At 33.1% G+C, this 14,187-nt stretch overlaps 2 protein-coding genes across 2 annotated transcripts; both read left to right on the top strand.

Annotated features, from left to right (window-relative positions):
- Positions 1-441: 441 nt before the first annotated feature.
- Positions 442-2,423, top strand: LOC130655818 (dnaJ homolog subfamily B member 9-like). Its single transcript, XM_057458622.1, has 3 exons — positions 442-775; positions 1,114-1,533; positions 1,946-2,423. Exons 1-3 carry the CDS (start codon positions 556-558, stop codon positions 2,014-2,016), a joined length of 711 nt encoding a protein of 236 aa, XP_057314605.1. The 5' UTR covers positions 442-555; the 3' UTR covers positions 2,017-2,423.
- Positions 2,424-5,217: 2,794 nt separating this feature from the next.
- LOC130655819 (transmembrane protein 179B-like) lies at positions 5,218-13,804 on the top strand. Its single transcript, XM_057458623.1, has 4 exons — positions 5,218-5,755; positions 11,165-11,308; positions 12,568-12,625; positions 12,706-13,804. Exons 1-4 carry the CDS (start codon positions 5,415-5,417, stop codon positions 12,856-12,858), a joined length of 696 nt encoding a protein of 231 aa, XP_057314606.1. The 5' UTR covers positions 5,218-5,414; the 3' UTR covers positions 12,859-13,804.
- The last annotated feature ends 383 nt before the right edge of the window (positions 13,805-14,187 follow it).

The raw sequence follows: 14,187 nt of genomic DNA, 5'->3' as shown, positions 1-14,187 counted from the left end.
GCGAGAGAAATGTTTACACCTTGTGTTGCATAATTTTCTACCAATCAATATTCGTTTAGTGTATTCAAATTAGATAGACTCGATACGTTTCAATTTTATTTTGATTTTAAAGCGAAATAATACTTGGGAAGCCGAGGCAATCAATAATAAAACTTTCTGCGCTAATCTCTGAAAATATTTTTGATTATGAAAGTTGCTAGGTATGTTTATGTGGCATTGCCTTGCAAGAAAGGAAGTATATTTTGAAAAGAATTTTTTTTAGAAAGTATTTTAACGAAAGTGATTGTTAGAACATTTATTACTTTACCATCGTGTAATACTGTGTGCTGTTGATAAAGGCTGGCTACAGCTAGCTAGATTATGGATTTTCGCCAGTTGTTGCCAGGATTTTATTATCGCTTGCCTGAATAATGACATGAATGTTTTATATAAACTAAAAGTTTTGTTGTAAAATCTTTTTTTAATCTTATGTTTAGAAATAGCTACCAATACAACAATCTGTACTAGCTAAACAACACAACATATAACTTACTACTGATACATACAATACACAAAATGAAGCTAAAGATTGATTACTTCTATCTAACGATAGCATGTACCATACTAAAGGGAATAGCAGTTTCTGCTTCAAAAGATTACTATAAGATACTTGGTGTTGAAAAAACTGCAACCGAACGTGAAATAAAGAAAGCTTTTAGAAAATTAGCTGTAAAATACCATCCTGATAAAAACAAATCTCCAGATGCTGAGAAAGTGTTCAGAGATATAGCTGAAGGTAATTCACGGTATTGGCTTTTACCCAAATAAAAGTTTAAAACTTATTAAAAATTAGCTTGCCATAACAATTAATTGTATATATGAGCAAAAATCAATGTATAAACACACAAAAAATAACTTCATGACATGTGCACAAAGAAAATTAGTTTAGGTAAATGTACAGCTGTACAGTATTACCATACAATTTTACCATCCAGAAATTAATTTCCAGAAGTTTATTACATTTACAATAATTTACATTCACAAAGTGTTGTTGTCAGGTCTCCTTAAAATGGTGATGATTAATTTCTCAGTCAAATTTAACCCATCTATTATTTTATTTTTATTACCCTTTAGCATATGAAGTTTTGTCTGATGAAAAGAAAAGAAGAATATATGATCAACATGGTCCAGATGGGTTAAAAGACAAGGCTGGCTTTGATGGTTCTTCATTTCATTTCAACTTTAATGACTTTTTTAAAGATTTTGACTTTGATTTTTCCAGTCACGGCAGAAGGGAGAAAAAGAAAAGTGGAGGATTTTTTGGAGGCTTTGGCAGCCTATTTGATGATGATGAGGATGAAGGAGATAGCTTTTTTGGTTCACACTTTGGTTTTAACAATAATAGACATTTTGGACATGATGATGACGATGATCATTTCTTTTCTCATCATAAACAACATAATCAACACCATAGAGATAATCATATGAATTTTGGTAGTGACCTCTTTGGTGGTTTTGGAGATGCATCATTTCACAGAGAAGAAAGTAATTCAGGTTTGTATAGATGATGTTATATTTTTTTTAAAGCTAACTGAAAGGAAGAAATTGTTTGAAGAAGAAAAATTTGTGGAATTAAGGATTTCAAATAAGTACATTTTTATCGTTTTCAGAATTATAAGGTTATAATAATTCATTATTTATGTCTAAATTGAATGAAAATTGTTTAAAAGATGCGAGTTTGTGAACACAAGGTGAATTGATGCTTATGATGACGTGACGTTAGGCAAATTCACAAACAATCCACTGTATTTTCCTCTGCAATATTATTTTCTGAATTCATTTCCTACATTAAGTACACTGAAAGTGATATATATATATATGCAGTTTGACGTTAACTTATCTATTGTAATTTGCAGATTCAATTTTATACTTACAATTGACATAATTTTTTTTTTAAATTTTGTAGGTGGAAGAAGATGTAAGACTGTTACTAAAAAAATGGGAAATATGGTTATGACCACGACGCAGTGTTCATAACACACTCTTCTATGTTTTTAACTGTTATGAAGAATTATGTTCTTTTTTGCGTTGTGTTGCTATTTATCTAAAAAAGAATTTGTTGTGAGCTTTGAAGAAATGATTTTTTTTTTCAAAGCTATAATGCCTTTTTCAAACAGTCTTTTTCAACCCTTCTATTAGTAAACGAAAAATCTAAATGTAATGGAAAAGTTGTAATGTCGTGCTTTTAAAATTAAACTTTGCTTTTTTGTCAGACATTCATTTTTTGCCTTCCTCATTTTCGTTGCTGATTTTTGTTTTGTAAAATCATATTACAGAGTATCTTTTCTACATTATTTTTCATAGTTCACATTTTGTACTTACCAAAATTATTGTAATTTATCCTGTTCATTGTATATTGTAAAAAAGATAGAGGTTATCACACAGTTTTTTAGTTGTTATTTTGGGTGTGTGTTACATTTGTCAAGTAAGGAAATCTTGGCATTGTTTCTTTACTAATCTTTGTATTTCTAAAAAAGGCGAAAGGAGTGTCACACATTATCAGGATAAATATATAAAATTTTATCTTATGCCATTTAACAATAGACAGCAATAGAAATTTTACTAAGCATTTTACTACATGTATTGTACAAAATTAATATGTGAGTGATAACGACTGAGAATTACGCAAAAATAAACGACGCAAATATATATATATATTACAGGGAACACACAATATATATATATGTCTAAATAATATTGAAGATGTGTTGCCCGCGAAAGTATCTCTACCTTCCAAAATAACCAAAGAGGTGAGATTTATTCAATCAAATCTGCCACAGGTACATAACAACTCTTTTCTCGAACTGCTAAAAAGCTTCAACGACCTCATGATAACAGGAAAAGTCATTCAAGCCCCTGAGAATCTTTTCAAATGCTGAATCAAAGGTCTTTCTCCCAAGAATGATGAGAACATCGAAATTCTTCACTAAAACGTCCACCGAACAAAGAAAAGTATTACGATATTCTTTATCTTTGATTCCGTTGAAAAATTAACCATTATTTTTTCTTGCCGCCTTATTCCCCTTAATAAGAATCCTGGACGTAGACCCATTGGAAATGATGAAATCGTTCGTAGAACTTTTTAGATAGTAGTTATGCGCATTTTTAAAGGACAAAATGGTTGTTACTAGCTCCTTGCAACTATACACAGCTCAACAATCAGGTTGTTGACGCTAGTACATGCATCCAGACAAGTCTACGAGGAAGAAAACTATAACGCAATTCTTTTAGGTAATTCTGATAATGCGTTTTTAGAATTAATGGAAGGGTCATGATACACAACTTAAATTTTTTCTGCCTAGTGATCGCTACCTATGCAATCAACTACTGCCAACAAGAAGTACGTCTGTCAGTAACAGGCAGTGGAATTGAAATAGCGTCTAAGGAAGGTGCACCTCAAAGTGAGCCAGCTGCATTATCTGCATACACGCTTGGCTTAGCCCCCTTCTTGAAAACATATCAACAGATGTTATTAAAAACGGTGGCTATGATGACGATTGCAGTGCTCCTGGAAAATTGAAGAGACTTTTAAAGTGTTAGAAACCATAGCGCCTAGAAATGATTGCTACCTGAAGCTCACAATGTCGTAGTTGATACCGAAACCCGATGAGCTCCAGCTGGCCAGAGATATGTTTAAAGAAACAAAGATAAAGGTTAGCTCAGAACAATGGAAACATTTAGATGCGGTTGATGGGACATTTGCATACAAAAACTTGACGAATGGGTGAATCCGTCCATTAGAGATTGCTAAGCAGTTTCCTCAAGCAGCCGACTTGCATTTTTTAAAAACTTTTACCACTTTCTTTACCTGTGAAACTCGGTGAAATAGGTATTATCAACTTGTCAAAAATTTCAAGATTTCAATTCGAAACGTCGTTGTTGGAAAGTTTAAAACAGATCTGTGACTGTAGCTGGCCTTCCAATACAAGAAATTCGTAGTTATTAAGTGAGGTTATCCCAAGAACGCAAAACCCCAAGGGACCAGGACAGAAAGACTAAACAACAGTTTTATACGAACAAACGTTTATTTTGAAAATGTTTATGGATAAATAATGTTACTAAACTCACATGACGCACTACTGATTACGCAGTTCAGCGTGATTTCTAACAGTCGTCAAAAAACCTGTCATTTGATGTAAAACCCCAAAACGGGAGATCAAAAGAAGAAGTCATAGAGCATCTACAAGTCACAAAAACACTGCAACAACACGAGTCCAGCGGAGATCAAGACATATGATATCTCGCAGTATGATACGTCGATCTGGTTTATCATCACTTCCTTCTAAAGCGAGAGTTTCAACCTGACAAAGAGGGTATTGTACGATGGTATCTGTCTCCGATATGGATGGATCCTAACTGACTGTGGCTATGATAGTGTTTTTCAATGTCAATCACACACTCACATGCAAAGTGGATGGTTAGATCTCGTAAAGGCACAATGAGATCCGCGATATCATGGCTGCTCAACTTTCAACAATCTGCAAAGGCGTACGTAGACAACTTCAACTGAACGACAGCAATATCGATGAAATGAGCAGTGTAGAGCAGATGTGAAACTATTGGTTGAAAACGTATGCAACGAGCATTCGTCAACGCTAGGGTATTCTATCCTTTGAAGCTACGGAAACCAATAACTTTAAATCCATGGAAAAAAGTAAGAAGCAGAATGTACAACGGGAAACTACTGAGTAAAGAACTGGGCACATACACCCCTTGATCTTTTCAACAAATGGCAGGATGAGTAAGGAAACACATGTACAACGAGAAAATACTGAGCAAATAAGTGGGCACATTCACCTCTTGATCTTTTTAACAAATGGCAGAATGAGCAAGGAAACACAGAAGTTCTACACAGGGTTGTTGGAACTTAACGCAATCAACAATGTAAGCGAGATAGATGTAGACATATATATTTCACCGTTTTTTAAATGTCGCAGGTTAGAATTTCTTTAAATATACGCAAAAATGGCTGCTGGAGTAAAAAGAAGGCACGGTCTGCCTTATCACGAAGCTCCGTTTTAAGCAAAAAGAAAGAGAGTTAAAATAATAGGTCGGGTCTTGTTTGGTCGCTCCCCTCTCCCCCTTGCGCATTTCTTTCAATTTTTTTTTAAACGCAGAAATGGGTTATTCTCCCGCGGTTAATACTCGATGTTGGTATCAGACGATGATGCAGCCGTACAAAGTCCATCACGCAGGATACGCATGTCATTTTTAATACAATGTTATGATATGATGGTGTGATCGGGGTAGTGGCGATGATAAAAAGATATGTTTGAGATTATTCTTGTCAATAGTACTACCTTGTCAAGCCAAGAATATTACAAGTATATTAAAGACACAGACTAAGAGAAAAGTAGAATAAAAAACCCAAAGACATGATATTACTGTTTGTGCAAGCAGTTTTACTTGTTGCAAATTTTGTAGTTGGATTTTTAGTCTCAATTCCTATTGGCATCAACAAGTCTAAACATAATGGCAATTGCCTGTTGTACTCTTACGTTAGTCAGGGAAAAGAGGTGTCAGAAATGTCGATGGATCTGGATTCGGGCTCCAACATGACATGTAACTTTTGCATATTCACTGGATCTGTGTCTTTGCTTTTAGCTGCTGTTTTATTTATTGGTACATTGTTTTTACTGATAAAAAGCAATTACATGAAGTTCATGGTCTTGCCTATGGGAAAGACTGGAAGATCTGAAATTAAGAAAAACATCAGGTAGGTAAAGGTAGGCTAGCTAGATATATAACTTTCACTTAGCTAGCTAAGCTAGGATATAGCTGCTAGATGAGTTGTGGCATGCTGTAATGTTTTGATTTTGTTTCAACAACATTAGACATTCACACGCATATGAACATACAAAAAATATAAACAACAGATCACAATGATTTAAATAAATAAAAAAAAGACTGATGCTCAAATTGGTAAAGTTTGGTCTCAAACGGAAAAGCTTTGCTTGCCCTTCAGAAACTTTGTAAACATTCACAACTCCTCTATAGTAAATCAGGGATATAGAGTGCATCATTAATACAAAGTGTTAGAATGGAGCCCTAAGAATAACTAATCAGCCATAAACGAGAGTGCCGATAAGCAGCATACGCCGTAAAAAGTGCAGGCGTTTTAGGGCGAGTTCAGCGTTTTGAAAAAAATTCAAGTATTCGCTAGAAAAAACCCGCATAGGCCCGAACAATGCCCGAAAAACAAAAAAAACAGACACTAATATGATTCATAAAAACTATAAAAATTAAAATAAACTTACTATGTGGTAGCGAAGTTCTTAAAAAAACTGTTTTTGATGGTTTTTGATAAAGTTTACTTTATAAATAACTTATATATAAACTTTATTAACTCCTTTATCTTCTAGCGGCTTCTTTCCAACTATCATCTGCATGGTTTGTTACAAGGAATTGCATTTCGGGAATGTTCCGGGCGAGCTTGGGAAAGTGCGGGCGGTTTCGGGGGACAACCACCAATTTTATTCGAAAAGTCGCCCGAACTCCCCCGTATATATGCGGGCGTTTGCGGCTTATCGGCACACTCTTAGCCATAATATGTGCCATTGGACACTGAACTTGTGCACCTCGTTTAATTAGAGCTTTCCTGATGTATGATATTAATGGTAGGTCCATTACCTACCGTTATTATCATACTTGTGAGGAGAAAACAAGCATATACTTTTTTGTCACTCTATTTTTTCCGCCTCTGAATTTCAAAAATTGTGATTAAGGTCAGTTGGGTGACTTTAACACCAAATATTTGTGACGTCCAACATAGTCTTCACTGTCCATTGCAGGCCTATCAATAAGAAAATAACACCAGAGCAATAAATCGCTCCCCCAAGGTTACAATAATTTAAACTGCAAGCAATCTGAATAAATAGAATAAGAATGCACATTTTATCACAAAGTCTTTTTTATTTATTTATTTTATTTATCTTTCTTTATATATATTTTGGTTCCTTTTTACTGTAAATAAGAATAAATAAAAGAAAAATAATAAAAAAGAACATTGATATCCATGTAAGATGAATTGATTTGCTCAGCCAGAAAAACTTTTTTTTTTGGAATTGGGGGAGCAATTAATGGCTCAGCCAGTTTCTCATTTCTGAGAATTGGGCAAGCCGTTGCGTGAGGAAGAGCAATTGCTCTCCCCTTATTAATAGACCTGCATCGCTCTTCCATTGCATGGTTTTTTGGCTAAGAATCTTTTGAGGACCCAAACATATTTTTGTTTATTATTTGCACTGTCAGAAGTTTATGGCATTTAAATTTTGTTTGACTTGCATTATAAATGCTAGAAAATGACTAAGTAAAAAAACTATTTTTTTACTGAAAGCTGTCGAGGCAATATTGATTTGCGTTGGAATTTTTTACCAAGGTATATTTTGCTGAATTGCGAGGTCTGAAGTTGCAATGATTTTTCATCATTCATCATCATCATTTTCGGCTTAACGTCCGTTTTCCATGCTAGCATGGGTTGGACGGGGTATATTAATGACTCTCTTCCAATCTGATCTAAAATGTGTTAGATCTAAACTCAACTTCCTCCGTATCAAGTCTGTCCTTATAACCTCCTGCCAAGTCTTTCTTGGTCTGCCTCTGGGCTTTGCCCCAGGAACTATCAATTCTCTACACTTTCTTACCCAATTATCCCCCCCCCCCATTCTTTCCAAGTGCCCCAGCCAATTCAATCTTCTTATCTGGATAACATCTTTAATTCTACGGATACTTAGCCTGCTTCTTAGCTCATCTGAACTCTTTCTGTCTCTCAGACTGGCGTTACACATCCACCTAACCATTCTCATATCATTCCTTTCTAATCGGTTAAGACCTTCCTGCTTCACTGCCCATGTCTCACTACCGTACAACATAACACTTCTTACACAGGCCTCATACAACCTGCCTTTTAACTAAATTGACAAGTCTCTGCTAGTCAACAAAGGAAGTAACTTTCTGAACTTTTTCCAAGCAGAACCTATCCTGCAAGTAACACTTCTTCAAACACCCCTTTCACTGCCCAACATATCACCTAAGTAACAGAAGTTTTCAACTATCTCTAACGAGCCACTGTTGTACATCATTTAAGCTGGAAATTCTCTATAATCTCACCTTTGCAACGCTTGCATACAAACTGGATGCCAACTCCTCCATATCCATCACTATTACCAATCCAAAAAAGCTTGTACCTTGCCCTCCTATCTTCCACAAATCTTACTGAAGCTCCTCTCCACCTGACTTCCTGAACACAACACATATCAATAGATCTACGTTCTAACATTTCATCTACTTCTCCTGCTCTACCTCTCCAAGTACCAACATTTACACTAGCCATCCTCAACCTAGTGTTATCTACCTTGTGATGTGATAGCTGGTAACGGTCTGACGATGCTTACACCTGACATCTGTCCTACCGTACGCGACACCTTCACTCCTTAGAGTTCCAGCCCTGTTTACGCAGTTTGTCTGATCAACTGTTCTTACAGCCATTAATAAAGAGTTTTGGCATTGTTTTACTGCTGGATGTCCTTTTTAGCGCCAACCGTTCACAGATCGAACTGGGTGTTTTTTTAAAGTGACACCATCACTATGTGGCATTTCATGGGACTTCCACAATTATCCCTTTAAACTAAGGTATGGTGGAGGACGTTCAAGTCCCCTCTTGTCTCTTAAAGAGACCCTTTACCTTTTTATTATAAATAATGAATAAAGACCCAACTATTTTAAACACAAGCATAAATTGCAATTGCGATTATGCTACAGTTAAATTTTACAAATGCAAAAAAGACATTAACGCAGGATGCGTGAAATAAAAACTGCCAAAGTCGAAATTCCTATAATTCCTTCCTATATAACTGCTAGTGTGTAAATTGTTATTCAAAAAATTCCAATCTCGCTAGGTAAATTGGACAAAGCCTAATGTTTCTGCGAAAAAAGGTATATAGTTCTCTGGATTAAATACCAGACATATTCAATGCTGGTATTAAAGCAAAGTATAACAAGAAAATCTTACATATTGGTTTTCACATTCACCCAGAATTGAACCTATAGATACCTCAAGGCAAATATTTAGTATTTTTCTTGAATTTGTAAATTTACCTATAGCTTCTAAATATTCTGGTTATGAAGATGTGTACGAAGTAATAGACCTTTTATAACCCTTTTGGTGTTTTTAAACCATCAAGAAAGCAAATTGAAGTTTTCAAGTTTTATTGATACATAAAGACTTAAGCAATATATTCAAAAAAAATTCTGGTTTAGAGTATACATAGTTAAAAACTTGGTGCCTTAAAATCACTATTTTAGCATTGATATATCCAAAATTGTTAATTAAAAAATAGGTTCACTCTATTACTTGACTCGTAGCCAAGGGCTGAACAAGCTTTTGCTTTATTATGTCAACATCTTTTGTGACATGTATATATTTCCTGATTTTCTTCATTAAAATTTTAAAGTGATTGATTTAAACTTAAACCAGGTCATAATGTACAGTGCTTTAATAAAGAATTTCATTTTTTTTTGTTTTTTTTCAGTTTGTTTAGAAAACACAAAAACTTTAGTGTTGTAGATATACAGAAAAATTTCATAAGTGTCATTAAATAATGGTTTTGTTAACATGAAAAATAGTTTTTGATTAACTTTCTCAATTCTTAATGACAGCTGCCAAAATACTGAATAATTTATACATTAAAAAAACAAGCCTGTATACATTTATTTACAGTGATTTTAGAATATAATGATTTTTAAAACAGCTGCTATTGTATACACTAATGTTTATTCTGACTTAATTTAAAAGCAGAATATATATGAATTTTGATTTATATTTTATTTGGAAGATACTGCCCTACCAATGTCAAATAGTTTTCAGCAGCTTGATTGTTTGTTAGGATAGATAATTGTAAAAACAAAAACATAATAATTGCGAAACAACACACCTCATACCACACCTAACAATTGTTATTTCAGACACAATGACCCTTGGTTTCATTATTTACATATATAATAGATGTCAACCTAGATAATATTATAATACTAATGTAAAAGCAGGTAAATCATTAAAGGAAAATATATCTAATTAGTAAGCCATATTCAAATAACTGGTCTGTATTTTCTCAAATTCCGGTATGCGAAATATACCACCTGTTTTTGCACTTAGTAATAAATTCATTAATATGTATAATTTAGCAAGTATTCAAGTTGTATATAATGTAGAAGGATAAAAAAAATAGATATAAGAAATTTTTAAAATTTTCAGATGGTTTACCCCCTAAAATAATTGTTTTAGCCCCATGATTATAACTTATTGTTTCATAAATTATGCCCATACTATTAGATAAAAGTTTGAAAAATTTTCAGAAGCACAAAAGACACAAAGTTTTCAAAAAAGTTTAAATATGCAATGAGAGTGAAAGCAAATTTTGACATTTTCTATCATCAGTAAATTTATACCTGTTGAGGGATGTGCATTCAAATTAAATAACATTGATTTTTTTGCTAAAACGAGTTTGCTCGTCTTGGCCTTTTATTATTTTTGCTGATGACCCTATAGCTTAGGATTTTCATGTTTTTTCAGTAAATATATAGGGCGCATACAAGCTTACCCAGAAAATTGTACTGCAAGCCAAGGTACAGATCACCAGTTTTTGGGTCGTCAGCAAAAAGTTAGTAGGCCTGAAACAAGCAAACGATTTTATCAAAAAAAAAATATGTTAATCAATTCACCTTGGTAATATCTATGCATTAATAAAGTTTGGATTCACACCCTTTAACAGGTCTAAAATTACTGATGACAGAAAATGTCAAAATTTGTTTTTACTTAAATTCTTTAAATGCAAATATCTTGAGAACGAAAAGAGCTTTTTAAAAGATTTAAAAGGACTTGTTAACCAACTCTTTAAAAGTCCAACATCATTTTAAACCTCAGATTCCCTTTAAATTAAAATCCAATGTTTGGAAAATCTTGGGTAAATTAAAAGAGATTCTTAGGGTAAATCCAGGAGCCTAAAGAAATAGTTGGTAAAATCAGGGAATTCCAATAATCAGGTGTTTGAAAAATATGGTATAACTTTATTGAACTGTATCTGATGTAATGTCCATAAAGTTTCCTTTACAAATGATTTTACTTATTTAGGAAGCCTTTGATTGGTGCATGGGTACATTTTTGCACATCATCTGGAATGACTCTTATATTATTTGTGACAGCTTGCTTGATATCGGCTGGATTTAACAATTTTTGTGAGCATGCACTTAAAAAGATAAACAAGGAAATTAGCAGGTATGTGTTGTTGTTATATATTTTTTGCATTACATTATCTCCGTATAAAATCTGTGTTAGTTACTCAGGGTTTGACAAATTATTATTGTATGTGTCTGTACACATTTTTTAACTATTTTTTTATGTTTGTTGTTGGCAACAAACTAAGTATATAACACTTTGTGTACATCTTACAGTATATACTGTTTCTTGAACCATTTATCCTTTCTTGTGTTGAAGATTTGAATTACAAAATAATGTTCAAGATTTAAAATTTTATCATAACTATTGTGAAGAAGTAACATGGAAGCTGTGAAAAAATTATGTTTACCCAATGAATAAAAAAAGAGGTTAACAAGTGTGAATTTTTATAAGTAATATTGTGCACTTAATCAGCTTAGGTATATGTTTTGAACCATGACATACATTTTGAGTAAAAAAACAATGTACATTGATGCACTAACTAAATACCTTTTTGTGTACTGAGGGCGTCACCTTGATTATTTTTTGTACTTGCGTGTGTATGTACACAGTAATTTGTCAACCCCTGTGCGAAAGGGACGAGTCCTGGCGTGAATTGATCCAAATCATACGAAACGCTCAACGAAATCAAAGTTTTTGAGATTTCTAGTATACATTAATTTTTTTTTTTTTACTGACTGTTGCAGAAATTGTTGACAAGAAAGACAACACAATAAAGTCAAAATTAATAATTGTTTTTTATTTGGTAATTTTGTTGCAGTAGACAGAAATAAGCGTACAGTAAAAATGTACCTAGCCCAAACACAATGTTGTCTTTTTGTTTATGGTCCAAAATATTTTGGCCTACAAGAATTGTTTATTACATTTTATGGTAGTAAGTAAGCAAGTTTCTGAGGACGAAGACTAGATTTGGCCCAAAAACTAATGAACCACTAGACAACTGACCAGGATGAAAATTGAAATGGTAAGCAATCAAGGCTAAAATTTTGATAACCTGACAAGAATTAAGTTATAACGCATGAAAGCGCAAAAATTGCAAGTGTAAGTGAAAATCTTGTATTTGAAACTGAAATCAAAATTTTGATCTTACCGACTGAGGCTAAAATAAAAAATAGATTTGCTTATTAAAAGGGAGCCTTGTGCCTGGTACTTTTTTTTGCTTCGTTTTGTTTTCAAATTGATTTCAAATTAATCATCAAATCTAGGCCTCACGTTGTTAATAATTTATTGCCCCTAAGGGTTATGTATTGTATATTCTCTGGTTGTGTGTTTGTTGATAGCGCGATTTTTCATTATAGTTGTGCACAGCTGGAAGATTACATGAAATCCTTCTACACTGATCTAAGTATCGCTCAGGTAATGAAATTTATTTTCAGTTTGTCGTTGTTCATGTTCTGCATTCGGCCTGCCTTTTAAACATTATTTTCATGTTTCAGGTAAGCTCTTGGACTGGTGCTGTTCTTTGGCTTGTGTTGGCAATAATGGGCAGATTCCAATTGAGGAAATTAAACCCTAAAAATATCGCATACAGCAGTAATAGAACGGAATCGGGCGACTACAGCCAAATCGAGTCAGTGAGTGCATTGTGATGGCGTCGAGCAGAATTTTGTTACTGAAAAACTTACATGTGAATTTTTTAGGTATGGGAAAAGGTGAAAGCAATAGTATTGTCAAATGTGGTCTAGTGACTGTGCAATGTTAGGTCAGTGTTAGTGTGTTAAAGGAATAGGAAACATTTCATTTTTCTTCAATATATTTTTAAGAAAACGGAAAACAAATATTTTTATTCTAAGATCTTTATTTTAACTTAAATATTTACCTTAAAAATTTGTTATATGCAGTCACGCGGAAACTTGTAATTAAGAATGACATGATTTCGAGTCAGTTATTTTCCATGCAGTTAATTTCTTATAAAGACCACTGTTGTCCTGAAACAAAGTTGTGCTGAATGCTTCTTGTTTTAACGAAATATTTTTTTTAACTGTTGTTTTGGTGAATTTTTATTTAAAACTAAAATAAACGTTTGAGAGGATTATAATATTTTTGCTTCCTCTAAAGGGTGAATTTGTGAAGCGCCTGCTCAAGTGGTGGATGATAAATGTGGTCATTTCTGAGAGTTAGAGGACATTTTTTATATATATTTAGTTTTTTTCGTTTTTTAAAAGTGGGATTCACGAACTGGCATTTTTAATTTTAATCGTAGAAGAAACTTTCGCGAAACGGAAACTATTGGTTAATTTCGCAAAATTTATTTTCGCGAATTAGGCATAAGTTTGAAATAATCCATGCAACCCTTAAGCAAATGCAATATGTTTTTACGTTTTTATTTTGTTATTTAGTTTATTTTGCTTGCTTGTTACAATTCATAGCTTAATTTATTAAACATATTTTCAGTTATGAAAACACAACGTATATTATATATTAGATTTTAACAGATCGAAAAAGCTTAAGTTTTATTTTGTAAAATACCTGTATTTAGTTTTTGTTTTCAGAGGTTTAGAAAATATATATTTAAAAAAACCTATTTTGAAAATACATTTCGAAGTATTTTTTGCATCCGAACTTAGAAAATAAATCCCGATTTCCATCTATTAGTCATAACTTGTGATCACTCATATCAAATTACGTTGTCGTTCCATTGATAGCTCCCTAAACCTTCAACTGCGGCTAGAAATCGGGTAAAAGATAATCCACGAAAAAATTATGGCTATTTGAGTTCTACTAAAAAGTAAGGCTTCAGAAATTTGCTACTACGGTTCAATTTGTGCCTAAATCCTTAGCAACTTGGTTACTTCTAAAGAGATGTGTAGTCTGCAAATATACGATGTAAGAGAAATTGTATATTTTGTAAAAATTACACTATGCTCAATTATTATTTAAAACTTCGTGAAAATGTTTAGTGGAAAACCAAGCTGTTG

The sequence above is a fragment of the Hydractinia symbiolongicarpus genome, chromosome 8 (genome assembly GCF_029227915.1).
Source record: "Hydractinia symbiolongicarpus strain clone_291-10 chromosome 8, HSymV2.1, whole genome shotgun sequence".
In the NCBI taxonomy this organism is placed as follows: domain Eukaryota; kingdom Metazoa; phylum Cnidaria; class Hydrozoa; order Anthoathecata; family Hydractiniidae; genus Hydractinia; species Hydractinia symbiolongicarpus.
This window is presented reverse-complemented; position numbering and strand designations above follow the sequence as displayed.

Coding starts and splice junctions, on each gene's coding strand:
- LOC130655819 (XM_057458623.1), top strand. CDS start 5,415: ATGATATTACTGTTTGTGCAAGCAGTTTTACTTGTTGCAAATTTTGTA. Junction 11,309..12,567: donor ATAAACAAGGAAATTAGCAG/GTATGTGTTGTT, acceptor TTTTCATTATAG/TTGTGCACAGCTGGAAGATT. Junction 12,626..12,705: donor CTGATCTAAGTATCGCTCAG/GTAATGAAATTT, acceptor TTCATGTTTCAG/GTAAGCTCTTGGACTGGTGC.
- LOC130655818 (XM_057458622.1), top strand. CDS start 556: ATGAAGCTAAAGATTGATTACTTCTATCTAACGATAGCATGTACCATA. Junction 776..1,113: donor GTTCAGAGATATAGCTGAAG/GTAATTCACGGT, acceptor ATTACCCTTTAG/CATATGAAGTTTTGTCTGAT. Junction 1,534..1,945: donor CAGAGAAGAAAGTAATTCAG/GTTTGTATAGAT, acceptor TAAATTTTGTAG/GTGGAAGAAGATGTAAGACT.